Source organism: Trichechus manatus, unplaced genomic scaffold, assembly GCF_000243295.1.
Source record: "Trichechus manatus latirostris isolate Lorelei unplaced genomic scaffold, TriManLat1.0 scaffold00029, whole genome shotgun sequence".
Lineage (NCBI taxonomy): Eukaryota > Metazoa > Chordata > Mammalia > Sirenia > Trichechidae > Trichechus > Trichechus manatus.
The window spans coordinates 7,822,965-7,838,628 of record NW_004443965.1 but is presented as its reverse complement, the minus strand read 5'-3'; the positions used below and the strand labels follow the sequence as shown (position 1 = coordinate 7,838,628).

Sequence of the window (15,664 nt, the reverse complement as noted above, 5' to 3'; positions counted from 1 at the left end):
TGTTACTGTTACATGAGAAACTATCTGTTCTGTAAGCCTTCACCTGAAGTACAATAAAATATTTAAAATAATAAAAATAAAAAAATAAAATTAAGAACTTCTGTTTGTCAAAATAAACCATAAAAAGAATGAAAGACAAGCCATAAACTGGAAGAGGTTATTTGTGACATATATAACTTAAAAAGTATTCGTGTCCAGAAAATATAAAGAACTCCTAAAAATGAATGGGAAATAGAAAAACTACCAATAGAAAGTGGTCAAAAGTCTGACAGGCACTTCACAGAAGGGGAAATGTAAATATCCAGTAAACGAAACAATGTTCAACATCATTGCAAATCAGGGAATTAAATCCACAGTGATACCCAGAGATATCATTTGAATCTTTTCTTCTTGTGTCAGTACCATATGATTTTAATTATTGGACAATAATAGTTTAATATTCCCCCTCACTACTTTTCTGTTAAAAAATTGTTTTTCCTCATACATTGTTTCTTCCAAATTTAAGCATCATTTTATCAAGTTTAAAAAAAAATTCCATTCTATGTACAATAACATTATTTTAAAATGTACGTTAATCCTTAGACAATTTACTTGCTGGATCTTTCTTGTGTAAGTTTTATTAATCTATATGCTGCAAATATCTTTAGTAAACTTTTAATACAGTACATATGAATGGTACCACATAACTTCTTGCTGTTTATATTGTCTTTAAAGTCATATCCTTAAATATGCTAATAGTCTGAAGAAAAGTATTTTATATCATGTAGCAGAACATCAGATTTGTTACAGTTTTAGCTATTTCGTGGGAGGTTCTCTGGCATGTTATGCAGGGGGAATGGCAGGAAATACGTTTTATGTTTATTGTTAAATTGTTTCATTTGTTGAGCTTCCTCTAAAAGAAGTTGTATAAATGGGAGGGGATCAAGGAAGTTTTAAAGATTTAAGGTCTGAAGGAACAGAGATGTTTTCATGGGAAATGTGTTTTTATTTTAGTGTCATAAAATTTCCAAATCCTAGATTTTATTATATGTGACAATAAGACAGTATGAATTATTGCTAGTGTAGCTGAGGTTAATAACCTCCATAAGCATGAACTCCCATGATTTTATTTAGAACCCCTCTAAGGTACTTATCAGTATTCTCCACCCCATCTCACCCTCATTAGACATATTAAAGGTACTTAAAATCATTTTTGTAGCTGCCTAAATATCTTATAATGTGGGCTCATAAACTAAATAGGCAAACATTCGTGTTATATTAAATGGCAGCTACACAGCAAATCAGTGAGTGCATTTTGACCATCTTAACAATTGATTTTATTAACTCAGATTTATTCATTAATATTTAGAGAAATATGAAGTCAAGAAAATTAAAAACAGTATTTCTGAAAGAGTCTCCTAAATCTAATAGAGATGGAATTTTTTAAAGTAAATAAGACATAATATGGATATATCATTGAAGTTCAGTTTGAGTTTATGTCAACATAAAAGACCTTTTAAAATCCTATTTTAGGGACGCATCATAAGATAATGGAAAGAGCACAGGCTTTGAAGTAACCTGGTTTCCATGTCTAGCTCTAACTTAGGATAAATTGCTTAATCTTACTGAGCTTTAGTTTCCTTGTCTGTAAAATAAGATGAATCATTATTTCAGAATTACGTTGACCATTAAATAAGTTAACATAGAAGCACTTAGCATACTGTATGACTTATGTAATATACTCAATAAGTGTCACTTCTGGTTTTAAAATTAGAGGTGATATCGTTAAGCCCTTATTATATCCATGAATAAGTACATTACATGGCTATTTCTTAATTCTTTCAACAGCCTTTTAAGGTTGATTTATTCCCACTTTACAAGTAAGGAACATAAGGATTAGTGGGGTTAACATGCCCACTGTGATGTAACTAGTAAGTGTCAGATCTGGGACCCAAACCAAAGCCCTTTTTCTTAACCATTGTGATACACATTGGTTCTTAGCAGTAGCAGGAGGAATAATGTACATATTAGAGACTTAGATCTGGACTTGAAAGTCATTTGGAAAGTATAATTGTGGTAGGGAAAATGAAAGAAAGGGAAACATCAAAGGATTTCAGCAGAAGAAACTTTAAAAAGCAATGGTAATGCACATCTGGTAGATATAGAAGAGTTCAGACAAGGGTGACTAGTGAGATATAGTAAAGGAAAGTGGAATGTGTGAGTCATGTAGTAGGCAGGTTTCCTTCTGGCAACTGTACACTTGCTTTAAGCACAGAAAAAAGAACAGATTGCTGAAGAAACTGCCATAGCATTAATATATGAGTCTGATGAGAATTTTCTCCCATTTGATTTTCTTTTTTATTCTTTTTCCTTTCCAGATGACTCAGGATTAAAATATTTCATCTGTCCCTCCCTTATTCTCATCTGACACTCATATCTTAGGCATATTTTCTGGGTTAATAGAGAGTAGCTTGTTTTAATCTACTCTCTCTTTTTTTAGTCTCCATGGTTTGTTTGCATCTAGTCAGGAAGCTATCATCTAGTTTAAAACTGAGTCACTGGAAGAAATAGTTGTTTTAGTCTGCATGGTAAGATTATGTAATGTAATGTAGAAAAAGTTTATTAGATATGGTGTCTCAATGCCTTCTCCAAAAGTTTACCACCAATACTGCTTTCTCTTTTTTAACCAACATTATGTTAGTATAAACTTCATTTCTTTTCTCCTACCAGTCTTCCCTCCCTTTTTCTTTTGTAGGGAAAGAATTTAAAGGTAAATACAGTCTTTCTCCTCAAAGAAAACTTGTGAAGAAATTTACAATTTAGTATCTAATACAGAAAGTACTGTAGTAAGAGCAGGAAAAGAAATAAGGGAACATTAAATTCTGTGGCATGGAAGATGGTGATCCAATTAATTTACAGAGAAATATTTGAGCAGGTCCTTGAAAGCTTTTTGTTGGTGACAGAGCTAGGAAGGACATTCCAGACAGGAGAGCCACGTCAGGAAAGCACAGAGCACCTCAGGTCTTTCAGTGAATTGCAGCCTAAACAAGAGCTGGCCCTCTACAGGGTCTCAACAACTGTTCATGAAAGAGGAGTTGTAGGCTTAACCTGCAGCTAGTAATCAGCTGGTGACTAAATTATGCTAAGAAGGAAGCCCATGGGGAGAAAAAAAATTCTGCAGAGTACAGGTGAGCTTGAAGTCCACTGCCGGGAAGAAACTGAATTATACTCCTGTAGCTCTCGACCTTTGAGCAAACCTGTTATAAAGATATCCACATGGATGGAAGTGGCATTTATTCCAGAGGTCACCCTCACTTGCTTATTTCAGGAAGTTTTTCCCTCTGTTTTTTTATTGTTTTATTATGCAGATATCCATTGGTCCTTTCGGTAATAGATTGCATTTATTGAGCTTACCATGTGCCAGGCACTGTTCCATGCTCTTTACGCACTCCATCTCATTAACAGCTTTTTTCTTTCTTATGATTTTAATAGTCTTAGCTTTATTTGCCTTCATTTTGAAATCTTACCTATTTTTATTAAATGTCTTTCCTCATTTTATTTTTATTCTTTCTAAAAATTTAGAACTTTTTATTTTATTATTAATTTTTCATTTAAAAATTCTTATACTTTTTGTTGTGTTTTCTTTGGTTTTGTCTTTTTTTTAACCCTGTCTCTTATCCTCTCTCATCTTTTTAGCACATTTGTTATACTTCAATCTCCTTTCTCCTCTTTTTACACCTTTTATTTTATAATTATTTTATGCTACAGGAAGAAAGAAATCTATAACAGAACCTCATCTGAAGACCCATACAGGGTCATTTCTGAATAAACTTGTACCATAATTACTATGAATACTTGGTTTCCTAATTTAGGATTACAGCAGACCTGAATTTCCTATTTGGTAAAAAGTATTGCTTATCTCAAAGAATATAGCAGTTCATAGGGAGAAAGCTTAACTCAGTGCTTCTGTATTTCACCAACACTGTATCCATTAGAGATGCTTTCATATCGGGTAATAGCAAACTAACTTATAGTAGTCTTCTTTTTCCGCATTACAGAAAGTCTGAGTAGGCATTCCACGACTGGTACAGTTGTGCCTTGATGTCATCATGAAGCTGCCAGACTGTCTATCTTTCCATTTTTCAGTCCCTAGTGTATTAGTGTATCACCTCATGGTTGTAAGATGACTGCTACAGCTCCAGACATCATCGTCAGCATTCAAGGTAGAAAAAGATAAGACAGCACTAGCTCATCTGATCCCTTTTATCAGACTAGGAAAAACTTTTCTGAAGCCACCCTCTACCTTCATTCCCCCTGCAGCAGACTTTATTTATTTCATAGATCAAAACTATCACACAGCACCCCCAGATGACGGGGAAGTTGGAAAAGTAAGTATTAGCTTTTTCAGCCTCTATGGTAGAGGCAGGCCAGAAAAAAACGAACGGTTGGGAATGGGTGTATCTGCTACATAAACCCTTTTCTTTGACCTACGTTGGTTATTTCTACTCCTTTTTATTTCTTTCTTCTTTATCAGTCAAGCTCATTCTCTAAAAAGATAAAAATTCTTTAAAGATTAAGATTCTTCACCCTATTATATTTGGCATACGTATTGAAGTTTCATGAAAAGAATAAATTACAGCTTAAATTTTCAATTTTGATTTGTATAGACTAAACTTTATCAAATTATAGCATTATAAAAGCAATTCTGCAGAGGGAATATTTATACTTATGCTTCAGTACTGTCCATTAGAAAGTACTGTTCTGCATAAACATCATATGCCAAAGAAGTATAATCTTTTGTTGTACATTTCCTTTGTTGCTATTTTAAGACATTCATATTATGAGTTAGATGGGAGTTGTTTGTTTTACCTAAACTGAAGATTTCAGTTACAGTAAGTTGTTCTCCAAATTTATAAAGCAGTGGAATCATTTGATACAAGTAGTTGAAATAGTTCATTTATTCAACAAAATTTGTTAAGCACCGATTATGTGTCTCCTTTGCTGTTGAGTCAATTCTGACTCATAGTGACCCTCCGTGGTTTAAAGTCAGAAAAAGTGTGTGTCAGGATTGTATCCTTTCACTATACTTTTTCAATCTGTATGCTGAGCAAATAATCCAAGAAACTGGACTATATGAAGAAGAACGCGACATCAGGATTGGAGGAAGACTCATTAACAACCTGCAATATGCAGATGATACAACCTTTCTTACTGAAAGTGAAGAGGACTTAAAGCATTAACTGATGAAGATCAGAGACCACAGCCTTCAGTATGGATTACATGTCAACATAAAGAAAACAAAAAATCCTCACAACTGGCACAATAAGCAACATCATGATAAACGCAGAAAATATTGAAGTTTTCAAGGATTTCATTTTACTTGGATCCACAATCGACACCCATGGAAGCAGCAGTCAAGAAATCAAAAGTTGCATTGCATTGGGCAAATCTGCTGCAAAAGATCTCTTTAAAGTGTTAAAAAGCAAAGGTATCACTTTAAGGACTAAGGTGTGCCTGACCCAAGCCGTGGTGTTTTCAATTGCCTTATGTGCATTCAAAAGCTGGGCAATGAACAAGGAAGACCGAAGAAGAACTGACGCCTTTGAATTATGGTGTTGGTAAAGAATATTGAATATACCATGGACTGCCAAAGAATGAACAAATCTGTCTTGGAGGAAGTACAGCCAGAATGCTCCTTAGAAGCAAGGATGGTGAGACTTCATCTCACATACTTTGGACATGTTATCAGGAGGAACTAGTCCCTGGAGAAGGATGTGATGCTTGGTAAAGTACATGGTCAGCGAAAAAGAGGAAGACCCTCACTTAGATGGATTGAAACAGTGACTACAACAATGGGCTCAAGCATAACAATGATTGTGAGGATGGTGCAGGACTGGGCAGTGTTTCATTCTGTTGTACATTGGGTCACCATGATTTGCAATCAAGTCGACAGCACCTAACAACAACAACAACAACATTTGTATGCCAGAGTGTATTGAGAGATGAAAGACTTTGATATTTGAGAACTGACTGCCTATGTTCATGAAAATAAAAGCAATTACCAACATTAATAAACAATAATAAAATGTACATAAATATGTGGGTGAATGGATGGACAGACAGATGATAGGTGACTTCTCTTTGTTCTCAACTATGGTAAAAATCAGTTTTACATCCAAAGGAATATGTATGCTTTCACCAAAATGTAATTCATATCGACATAGAAATTTGAGCAATAAGAAAACTATGATAGTTACTCTCATCAAAAAACAACCTAAAGACTGGGGAAGAAATTTTGGCAATAGCATATCTGACAAGGGTCTAATCTCTACATTTATAGAAAACTTCAACATCTCGACAAAATACAAACAATCCAATTAAAAAATGGGCAAAGGACGTGAACAGACACTTCACCAAAGAAGACATTCAGGTGGCTAACGAACACAGGAAGAGATGTTCACAATCATTAGCCATCAGAGAGATGCAAATCAAAACTACAACAAGATACCATCTCACCCTGGCAATAATGACACTGATTAAAAAAAAGCAGAAAACAGCAAATGCTGGTGAGGTTGTGGAGCAATTGTAACTCTTATATACTGCTGGTGGTAATGTAAAATGATATAACCACTGGTAAACAGTATGATGCTTCGTTAAAAACCCAGAAATATAAACAGCATATGATCTAGCAATCCCACTCCTAGGTATATATCCTAGAGAAGTAAGAGCTGTGACCTGAATAGACATATGTACACCCATGTGCATTGCAGCATTATTCATAAGAGCAAAAAGATGGAAACAACCTAAGTGTCTGTCAACGGATGAATGAATAAACAAATTGTGGTACATATATACAATGGAATACTATGCACAGTAAAGAATAATGGCGAATCAGCAAAACATCTCACAACATGGATGAATCTAGAGGACATTATGCTGACTGAAATAAGTCAATCACAAGAGGACAAATATTGTATAAGACCCCATCATAAAAACTCAAGAAAAGGTTTACACATAGAAGAGAGAAACATTCTTCAGTGGTTACCAGGGATGGGAGGGATAATCACTAGATAGTAGATGTGTTAAATCTGGTGAAGAGAAAGGCAATACATAATATGGGGGCAGTCAGCACAATGTGACCAAGGCAAAAGAAGACACTGAGAGATACAGAAGAATAAAGGGCACCTGTGGTAAATACTATAACATATATAATCCTGCAACAACAGTAATATCAAACAAAAATCTGTTAATGGAGACAAAGCTAGATATGTATGCTAAATAGGTGTGAGAGGTCCACGGGAGTACACCAGCGTGCATATATAGGGTACAGTTATGGATATTTATGCATACATATCTGTATGTGCCACATGTATATTTGTATATATAATAGAGCACATGGGGGCAGAGTTATGGAAACTTCTTAGACATAACCACACATCTCGTGGGACTGAGTTACTGAGCTGAAGGCTAAGGACCATAGTCTCAGGACATCTAGGACAATTGGCATAACATAATTCATAAAGATAATGTACATCCTAGTTCAGTGAGTAGCATCTGGGGTCTTAAAAGCTTACAAGCACCACCCAAGATCCAACTATTGGTCTCTACCCATCTGGAACAAAGAAGAGTGAAGAAAACCGCAGACTCAAGGAAACAATTAGTCCAAAGGACTAATGGCCCACATGAACCACAGCCTCCTTTAGCCTGAGACCAGAAGAACTGGATGGTGCCTGGCTACCACTACATACCACTCTGACCAGGGTCACAGTAGAAGGCCCTAGTTAGAGTGGGAGAAAAATACAGAACAAAATTCAGTTCATAAAAAAGACCAAACTTTCTGATCTGATAGAGACTAGAGGAACCCTTGAAACTATAGCCCTAAGACACCCTTCTAACCTGGAAGTGAAACCACTCCAGGAGGTCACCTTTCAGCCAAATAATAGACTGGCCTATAAAATAAACAATAACACCCGTGAGGAATGTGCTTCTTAAAACAAATCAACTCTACAAGGCTAAAGGGCACATTTGCTCAAAAGCAAAGATGAAAAGGCACAAAGGGGCAGGGAAACCAGATGATTGGAAATGGGGGGAAGCCACGGTGGAAAGGAGAGGGTGCTGACACGTTGTGGGAATTGCAGCCAATGTCATGGAACAATTTGTATCTGAATTATTGAATGAGAAATTAATTTGCTGTGTAAAATTCACCTAAAGCACAATAAAATGTTTAAAAAAAAAGTATGAAGGAAAAAGTAAAAATCACCCGAAATCCTGTTTAACGTTTAAGTGAGCATCTTTACAGATTTCTTTAAGCATCTATGCATCTACAAAGATAACTGCCTAGAATTCTAAATAAACTAGCATTTTATATGTGCTTTTGTAAATAAATATGGACTTATTATATTATGACTCTGCGTGTTCTATCATATATATGTACATGAATTTATTTCACTGCTTCTTTGCTAATAGATGTTTAAATTGTATTTCATTTTTACCTGTTGTAAAGAACTTTCCCATGAAAGAATTGTGTGTGTATATGTGTGACTTTTCATATTTGTACAGTTTATCTCCATGGGGTCATTGCCTCGATACAGGATTGTTTCTTCCAAATTTCTTGACACTTTTTTTAAAATAATTCATCTTCCCTATACTGATTTGTAATGCCACTTTCATCATTCACCAGATTACCTCTGTCTTACTCCACTGATCCATCTGGATGCCTACACAAATACCAAACTATTTTGATGATTACCCATTGCCATCAAGTTGATTCCGACCCATAGCAACCCTATAGGACAGAGTAGAACTGCCCCATAGGGTTTCCAAGGCTATAAATCTTTATGGAAGCAGACTGCCACATCTTTCTCCCCCCGGAGCGGCTTGTGGTTTTGAACTGCCAACCTTTCAGTTAGCAGCCTCGTGCTTACACTGTACCACAGAGTTCCCTTTTTGATGATTAGAGCCTTTGAAATATGTTTTAATGATAGAGACGTCTCTCATTTTTACGTAAGCAAACAAACAGTATCTAGCTTTCTACGTTTACGTTTGCAGAGGTTTGGCTAGAGGGCAGGGAACGGAGCCTTCTTTCTGAGGGTTTGGTAAAAGAGGAATCTATGGAGCTCCCTTCGGTGTCTGAAGCCACTTTTTCTACCCTTTCTGGGTGTTTGAGGAACAGGTTGTATATATCAATTTAAGCAGACATACCCAAGTACATACAGCATACCTGGAAGCAATCATAGTTTAAGCATGATCTCCACATGGGCCCCTATTAAGCCACACAACACCTTTTTCTGTGCACATCTCGGCATTTCTAACTTGTGTTATTTCTCTAGACATTTTCTGTTGACATCCCTATTAACAGATGAGAATTCAACTTTATCATACATCCACCTACTTCTTCTCTCTTAAATTCAATTTGTTGTACCATTAACCATAGGTAATGCCTCTTGGCTTCCCACTTTGAAAAATGTGGACATTAATTTAGCCTTTCCTTTTTCTCTCTTCCTTCCTTTTTTTCTTCCCAGCTCTGTTACCTGTACCTTTTTGTTTAGTTAGGGTTGATGACTGTTACATTCTGTTTGGGGAAACTGGGGGTGGGGGCGCCTTACTTTACTCAGAATTTTGTCTTCTCAGTGAAATCTTCTCTGGTCATCCTATCTAAAATTGCAACAACAGCCCCCACCACACACACACACATATGCACACATACTTACCAGCTCCTCCTTCCCTGATGTGTTTCTCTTACCACTTTCTAGCATCCTGTATTTCCTTAATTATTTTGCTTATGTCTGCCCCCACTGGAATGTAAACTCTGTGAAGCCAGGGATGATTATTGTTTTCTTCACTGCTATATCCACAGTGTGTAGAACAGTGCTTGACACATAGTAGACTTTCAATAATTCTTTGTTGAATTATCCAGTAATGTAAAATATTCACTATCATATTTTGAGTGTATTATGGTATCATTTAATTTAAGGACTCTGACTACTATGTATATGTGTACATATTCAGATACTACTGGTACATACTAAAAGTAAGGTTAATGTTATAATTAATGGTGTTTAAATCTTATGTTGTTTAAAAGTATGTTAACCTTTTTTAAAATTTTAGGTTGACAGATTTGCAATGGATTTAGAGCAGAGCCGAGATCTGAACAACGCCATAGTCCATATTGACATGGATGCTTTCTATGCTGCTGTAGAAATGAGGGACAATCCAGAACTGAGGAATAAACCCATTGCTGTAGGATCAATGAGTATGTTGGTAAGTAGGTAAAGATCAGAGACAAAAAGGAAATTTTATAACATACTCAAATAAACCTTATTGATTCATAAAGGGCGCAGCCTTTATTGAGTTCAACCAGTTTACTGTGTATTTTTCTGAGGACTTTATAAATCACTCCTATGCTTTGTTTATGCTCAGTACTGAATCCTTTCAACATCCTTGAGGTACAGATTTTTATTTCTATTAACAGATAACAAACTCAGAGACATTTAATAATTCCCAAAGGTACAAACCTGGATAATTGTAAAGTGACATTATATCATTCCATTGCAAATTGAACTTTCCTTAAGTAACTATTCTAGTTAGAGAGAGTTAAAGAAGAAAGAAAAGGAAATGTTATTCTAAGTATAAATTGGCAAACTATGGCCTACAGGCCAAATCCAGCCCGCTGCCTTTTTTTTTGTAAATAAAATTTTATTGTAACATTATCACACCCATTCATTTATTATTATAGTTGCATTAAAAGAGCAGAGTTGAGTACACCTATTCGTCACTTACCACATTTACAACAATAGTAGAAGATGTACCATCCGACTATTTTGTGCATTAACGATGTATGTCTGGCAGTAACAAATGCCAAGGTGCGAGGCAAGAGTAATGCTGGCTGTGATGGTTAAGGTTGTATATCATTTTGGCTAGGCTCTGATTCTCAGTGGTTTAGCAGTTATGTAATGATATAATTTGGCAGTTATGTACTGTTGTAGTCGTCCTCCATTTTGTGATCCAATATGGTCATCCTCCGTTTTCACTTAATGCCAATTTTCACATAACAAACAGGTGTTTGGAATCTAACCATGTGGTTGCAGCAGACACCGTATGATCAGCAAAGCCTAACGTATTATTATCTGTACTTTACAGGAAGGAAAGGTTTACCAACCTGTTCAAGCATAACATATTTTATTAATATAGTACATTTAGATTGCAATTGAGTTGTTTTTCCATGGCTCAGAACCTTTGCTTTTCTGCATTTTCTGTTCAGAACACCCATTAGGGATTAGCATAATTTTGAGTACAGTTGATGTTATACTATGTTTGAAAAACATAAATGGCAAATCAATGCTATTATTCTGAAATAACTCATTCACTTGATACATTGAGTTTTGCATTTCTTTTAATTTTCACCTGAAATTTCAAGTAAGGATTCCGTTTGTGACACAGACTATTGTCAGATATCATCAACAACAGGATTTAATAAATAATCTTCCGTTTTTTTATTCTCATAATTTTTTCATTCCATCTCCCAATCCAAATGTTTTCACCAAAAAAAGTATTCGTCTTAAGAAATGAAACTTGATTTTTAAAATTCTTTTAAGCTTTAATCTCTTAATATTGGAGTCTTAGTCAGCTGATCCTATATTTAGACCTTTGATTTTTTTTCCAGATGAAAAAGATTCACAAAATGCCAAAATACAGCGAATTCCCAAACTCTACATTATTACTTTCATGTAAAATCACTCACTATCAATCACACTTTGATATATAGTATATTGTAGGTATGCTTTAAACTAATTAAATTTAGTTACTAGAAATCTAAGAGAAACTTTTTATTAGCACAGTCTTGCTAATTACCTGGTGGGACATCATAAATATGGGGCCTCAGTGGGATAGGGTCCATAGTATAATAATACCATGGTAGAATAAATTCAAAGCTTAATTTGAGACAATGCCTGTAAAGGAAATGTCCTTGAATTGAAAATGCACATCAGTAATGTATTTCTTATGAATGCATTGATCAATATGTCCATTTAGGTTTATATATTCTTTCCCATGTGGTCAATTATCTTTCAGTCTACTTCAAACTACCATGCAAGGAGGTTTGGTGTTCGTGCAGCCATGCCAGGATTTATTGCTAAAAGACTCTGCCCACAACTTATTATAGTTCCCCCAAACTTTGACAAGTATCGAGCTGTGAGTAAAGAGGTAAGTCTGATGTCTCACCCCCTACTTATAGCCCTTTGCTGGCTTTCTTTCACCTACACAGTCAAATCCAAATGCCTTAGTACATCAGCGTTTGGCTTGAGCTTACCCCTTCATTCTCACTTCATACCCCTTCTTTAGCTTGCGTATTGAATACTGAAATGCATGTAGTATCTAGAATACACCATTCTATTTCCCAATTTTTTGCCTTTTCATGTATTTTTCCATCTGATCCTGCCTCCCCAGAAAAACTCCAAATTACATTAATTCCAATATAAATTAACTAATTTTTCTTAATATGCAATGTAAATTTTCTTCTAGAACCATCTTATATTTATAATTTCCAGGACCTAGTTATTTGATTTCTTGACAGCTGCTTCCATGTTCAAACAACTGCCTCTTGGCCTGTGTACAGGTTCCTCATGAGCACAATTAAGTGTTCTGGAATTCTGATCCTTTGCAATATTATCCATAATTTGTTATGATCCACACAGTCGAATGCCTTTGCATAGTCCTCAAAACACAGGTAAACATCTTTCGATAATCTCTGCTTTCAGCCAAGATCCATCAAATATCAGTAATGATATCCCTCCTTCACATCCTCTTCTGAAACTGGCTTGAATTTCTGGCAGTTCCCTGTCAGTTCTGACTCATAGTGACCCTGTGTACAACAGAATGAAACACTGCCCTGTCATCTGCCATACTCTGCCATACATGTTTCGTGGTGTTGTACATAGGGTTGCTATGAGTCGGAACCAGCTTGACAGTACCTAATAACAACAACAATAGTTGAGTTATTAATTTCAACTCCTTTTCTAACTCATTTTTATAAGGTTTTTAAACAGTAACAAAACTCATGTATTTCTTTGTCCCACCATCTGGTAACAATACTTATGAGCATTTAATGTTTAAGAAACTGATAATCAGAGAGAAAGGGGGATAATCCATTGCTTTGAATAGGATCTCTAAAATATATATAAAGATTTGATTAGTGACTAAAATTGCCTAAACTGTTGGATATGAAAAGCTGCCATTTTTTCTATTTTTGATGACAAAGGTAAATGTTTGCCTGTCATGCCAGTGCTGGAACTTAATCTTAAATTAAAATTTATAGCGCTACATCAAATATTTTTAGACTGCAGTGGTAAAATACAGTGTGTTTTAACTATTTTCTGAATCGAGCACTTAAAGTCTATGACCTAGCACTCATTAGTCCATGAGTGGTCTTTAGACTTGCTCTTATTTGTATTCCATCTCATTTCCCCTAGAAATGACCCCCCCAGTCTATGAAAACAAGTGCTTTTTGCCTGTCTCTGAGAAGGTGATGGGGGCAGGACAGGAAGCACACTCACATTTTGTTACTTCTTACCTCTTTTACTGCATCCTGATTAAAAAGAGATAAAATGCTGACCACAAACATTGTAGGCTTTTAATGAGTTTGAAAATCTTTCAGAGACTTTTTAAAAAATATATTTTTTTAAGGTCTACCTGTCCTCAGTAGAACTTCTGGCAGTATGACAATGAAAACTAATTTGTTTTTAGTTATCTATATTCTGGTTATTTACATAAATTGGAGAAATCTTTCTCTAAATCTGAACAGGATCTAGCTAGTTTATTTATGGATAACAAATGGGTTCTTATATGTAAATGAACTACAGCATAAATTCATCACTTACTATAAATACAGTAATATTTATGGTTTGGTTAAAAAGCTTAAGCAAAAGTCATATTGTTTTCTCCAAAAGAATGCGTGGTAGCTTTAACCATTCCTTAAGCTTTAAGTGCTTGATTTTTACTGGAACATGTCTATTTTAGTTCTTATAGCAGTATCCTATGTAAAGGAAGTTAGTGAGTGCTCAACAATGCCTCTCGGATTACTTCTCATTCAGAATAATCTTAGTTGGCTGCCAACTGCAAACATTCCAGACTTTCATTTTCACTAGAAAGATTCCACATAGTACCTTATAAAAATGGTCTCTTCTACAAGAACTGAGCTAACTAAGGTACTCTCTGAATAAAGCTTAGCCAAGTTTTATGACATCATTTTCTGAAATTCCCTTTGACTCAGCTGTTCATAATTATATTAATCTAAAAAGCTTTCCTTTTATATTAAAAAAAAATTCTTAAGAAAGAGCAGACAACTTTTAAATGCTGATGGAAGTATAACATAATTCAGCAAACATGTTTTCTAATATACATATAATTTTGGCAACCATTCCCTCTAATTACATCTAATACTTCAGTGGTAAAAAAAAAAAAAAAAATTCATAGTTTCAAGTAACAAAATTATCTTATATAAAAGGCATTTCTGGATTGTAGCAACTATAATCCTGATCTCTGTATGTATTCCTTTCATCCTAAAATGCAACTCCAGATTTTTCCTTGGCATTTAATGGAGGCATGGGACTATGCTACATTGTCACCTTTTCCATTCCAAATCCCAATAGGTAATTGAGCTTTGTTTTCTTGTATGAATAAATGCATTAATATGTATATTGAGTGGAGTTTTATGTGCATGTTAAAATTAAATGAAATAAAACTACTTTCTAAAGCAGTAAAGTACATTTACTTTTTTTATGGCCATGAGTCTTGATGAGGCCTACTTGAATATAACAAAGCACTTTTTATTATTCCTTTTTAAAATTAACAAAAACCAACAAAAGGTGAGGAGAACAGGACCCTTTCATCATACCCACTGCTACTTTTGACTAGTTACCTAAAATTACATTCTTTAACCACTTTTTCTATGCTAGCCAAAATGATATGTTGTCTGAGATTTATTTGGGCCTCTTACTATATCTAGATAAACAACAACAACAAAAAAACGAAACCCATTGCCATCGAGTCAATTCCGACTCATAGCGACCCTATAGGGCAGAATACAACTGCCGCATAGGTTTTCCTACGCTGTAAATGTTTACGGAAGCAGACTGCTACGTCTTTCTCTTGTGACTATATTTAGAGGTGGGTTGCTAAATGGGAATTGTATCAAATGAAGCTATTTCATGGTCTTTTACCTTCATGATCTATTTTAATACAAAAGAGAATTTGGACAAACATACCCTTGCCATAAATTATTTATACCCTAAATCTATGAGCTATTGATTGTAGGATCGTTACTATAGTTGCAAAGTAAGAATATTAATGTGTTCCTATCAGCTATATATGACAGAAGGTTTTGCTATGGCAGCAAAATTTAAACCTTTTTTTGATCCTGTTGAAGGTTAAGGAAATATTTGCTGATTATGATCCCAATTTTATGGCCATGAGTCTTGATGAAGCCTACTTGAATGTAACGAAGCACCTACAGGAAAGACAAAATTGGCCTGAGGACAAAAGAAGATATTTCATTAAAACAGGAAACTCTGCAGAAAATGGTAAGCAATTTATTAGAACTGTCAAACTAAAAAACAAAAAATCTTTGCATTCCACTTATGTCATTAGCATGCATAAGTGGTAGGACTGCATATCCAAAACCCATTGCCAT

The 15,664-nt window shown here is 35.0% G+C and overlaps 1 protein-coding gene across 4 annotated transcripts in view; it reads left to right on the top strand.

Annotated features, from left to right (window-relative positions):
- POLK (DNA polymerase kappa) overlaps positions 1-15,664 on the top strand; it is a 71,438-nt gene that overhangs the window by 35,743 nt on the left and 20,031 nt on the right. For 2 of the 4 annotated variants that reach the window (XM_023729509.1, XM_004374488.3), the window contains exons 4-6: positions 10,087-10,239; positions 12,049-12,180; positions 15,401-15,554. In XM_023729509.1, the coding sequence (XP_023585277.1) occupies positions 10,087-10,239; positions 12,049-12,180; positions 15,401-15,554 (439 nt within the window). Of the gene's footprint in view, positions 1-120; positions 4,368-10,086; positions 10,240-12,048; positions 12,181-15,400; positions 15,555-15,664 lie in introns of those variants that run through there. The other 2 variants (XM_023729511.1, XM_023729510.1) reach the window with 2 other exon arrangements.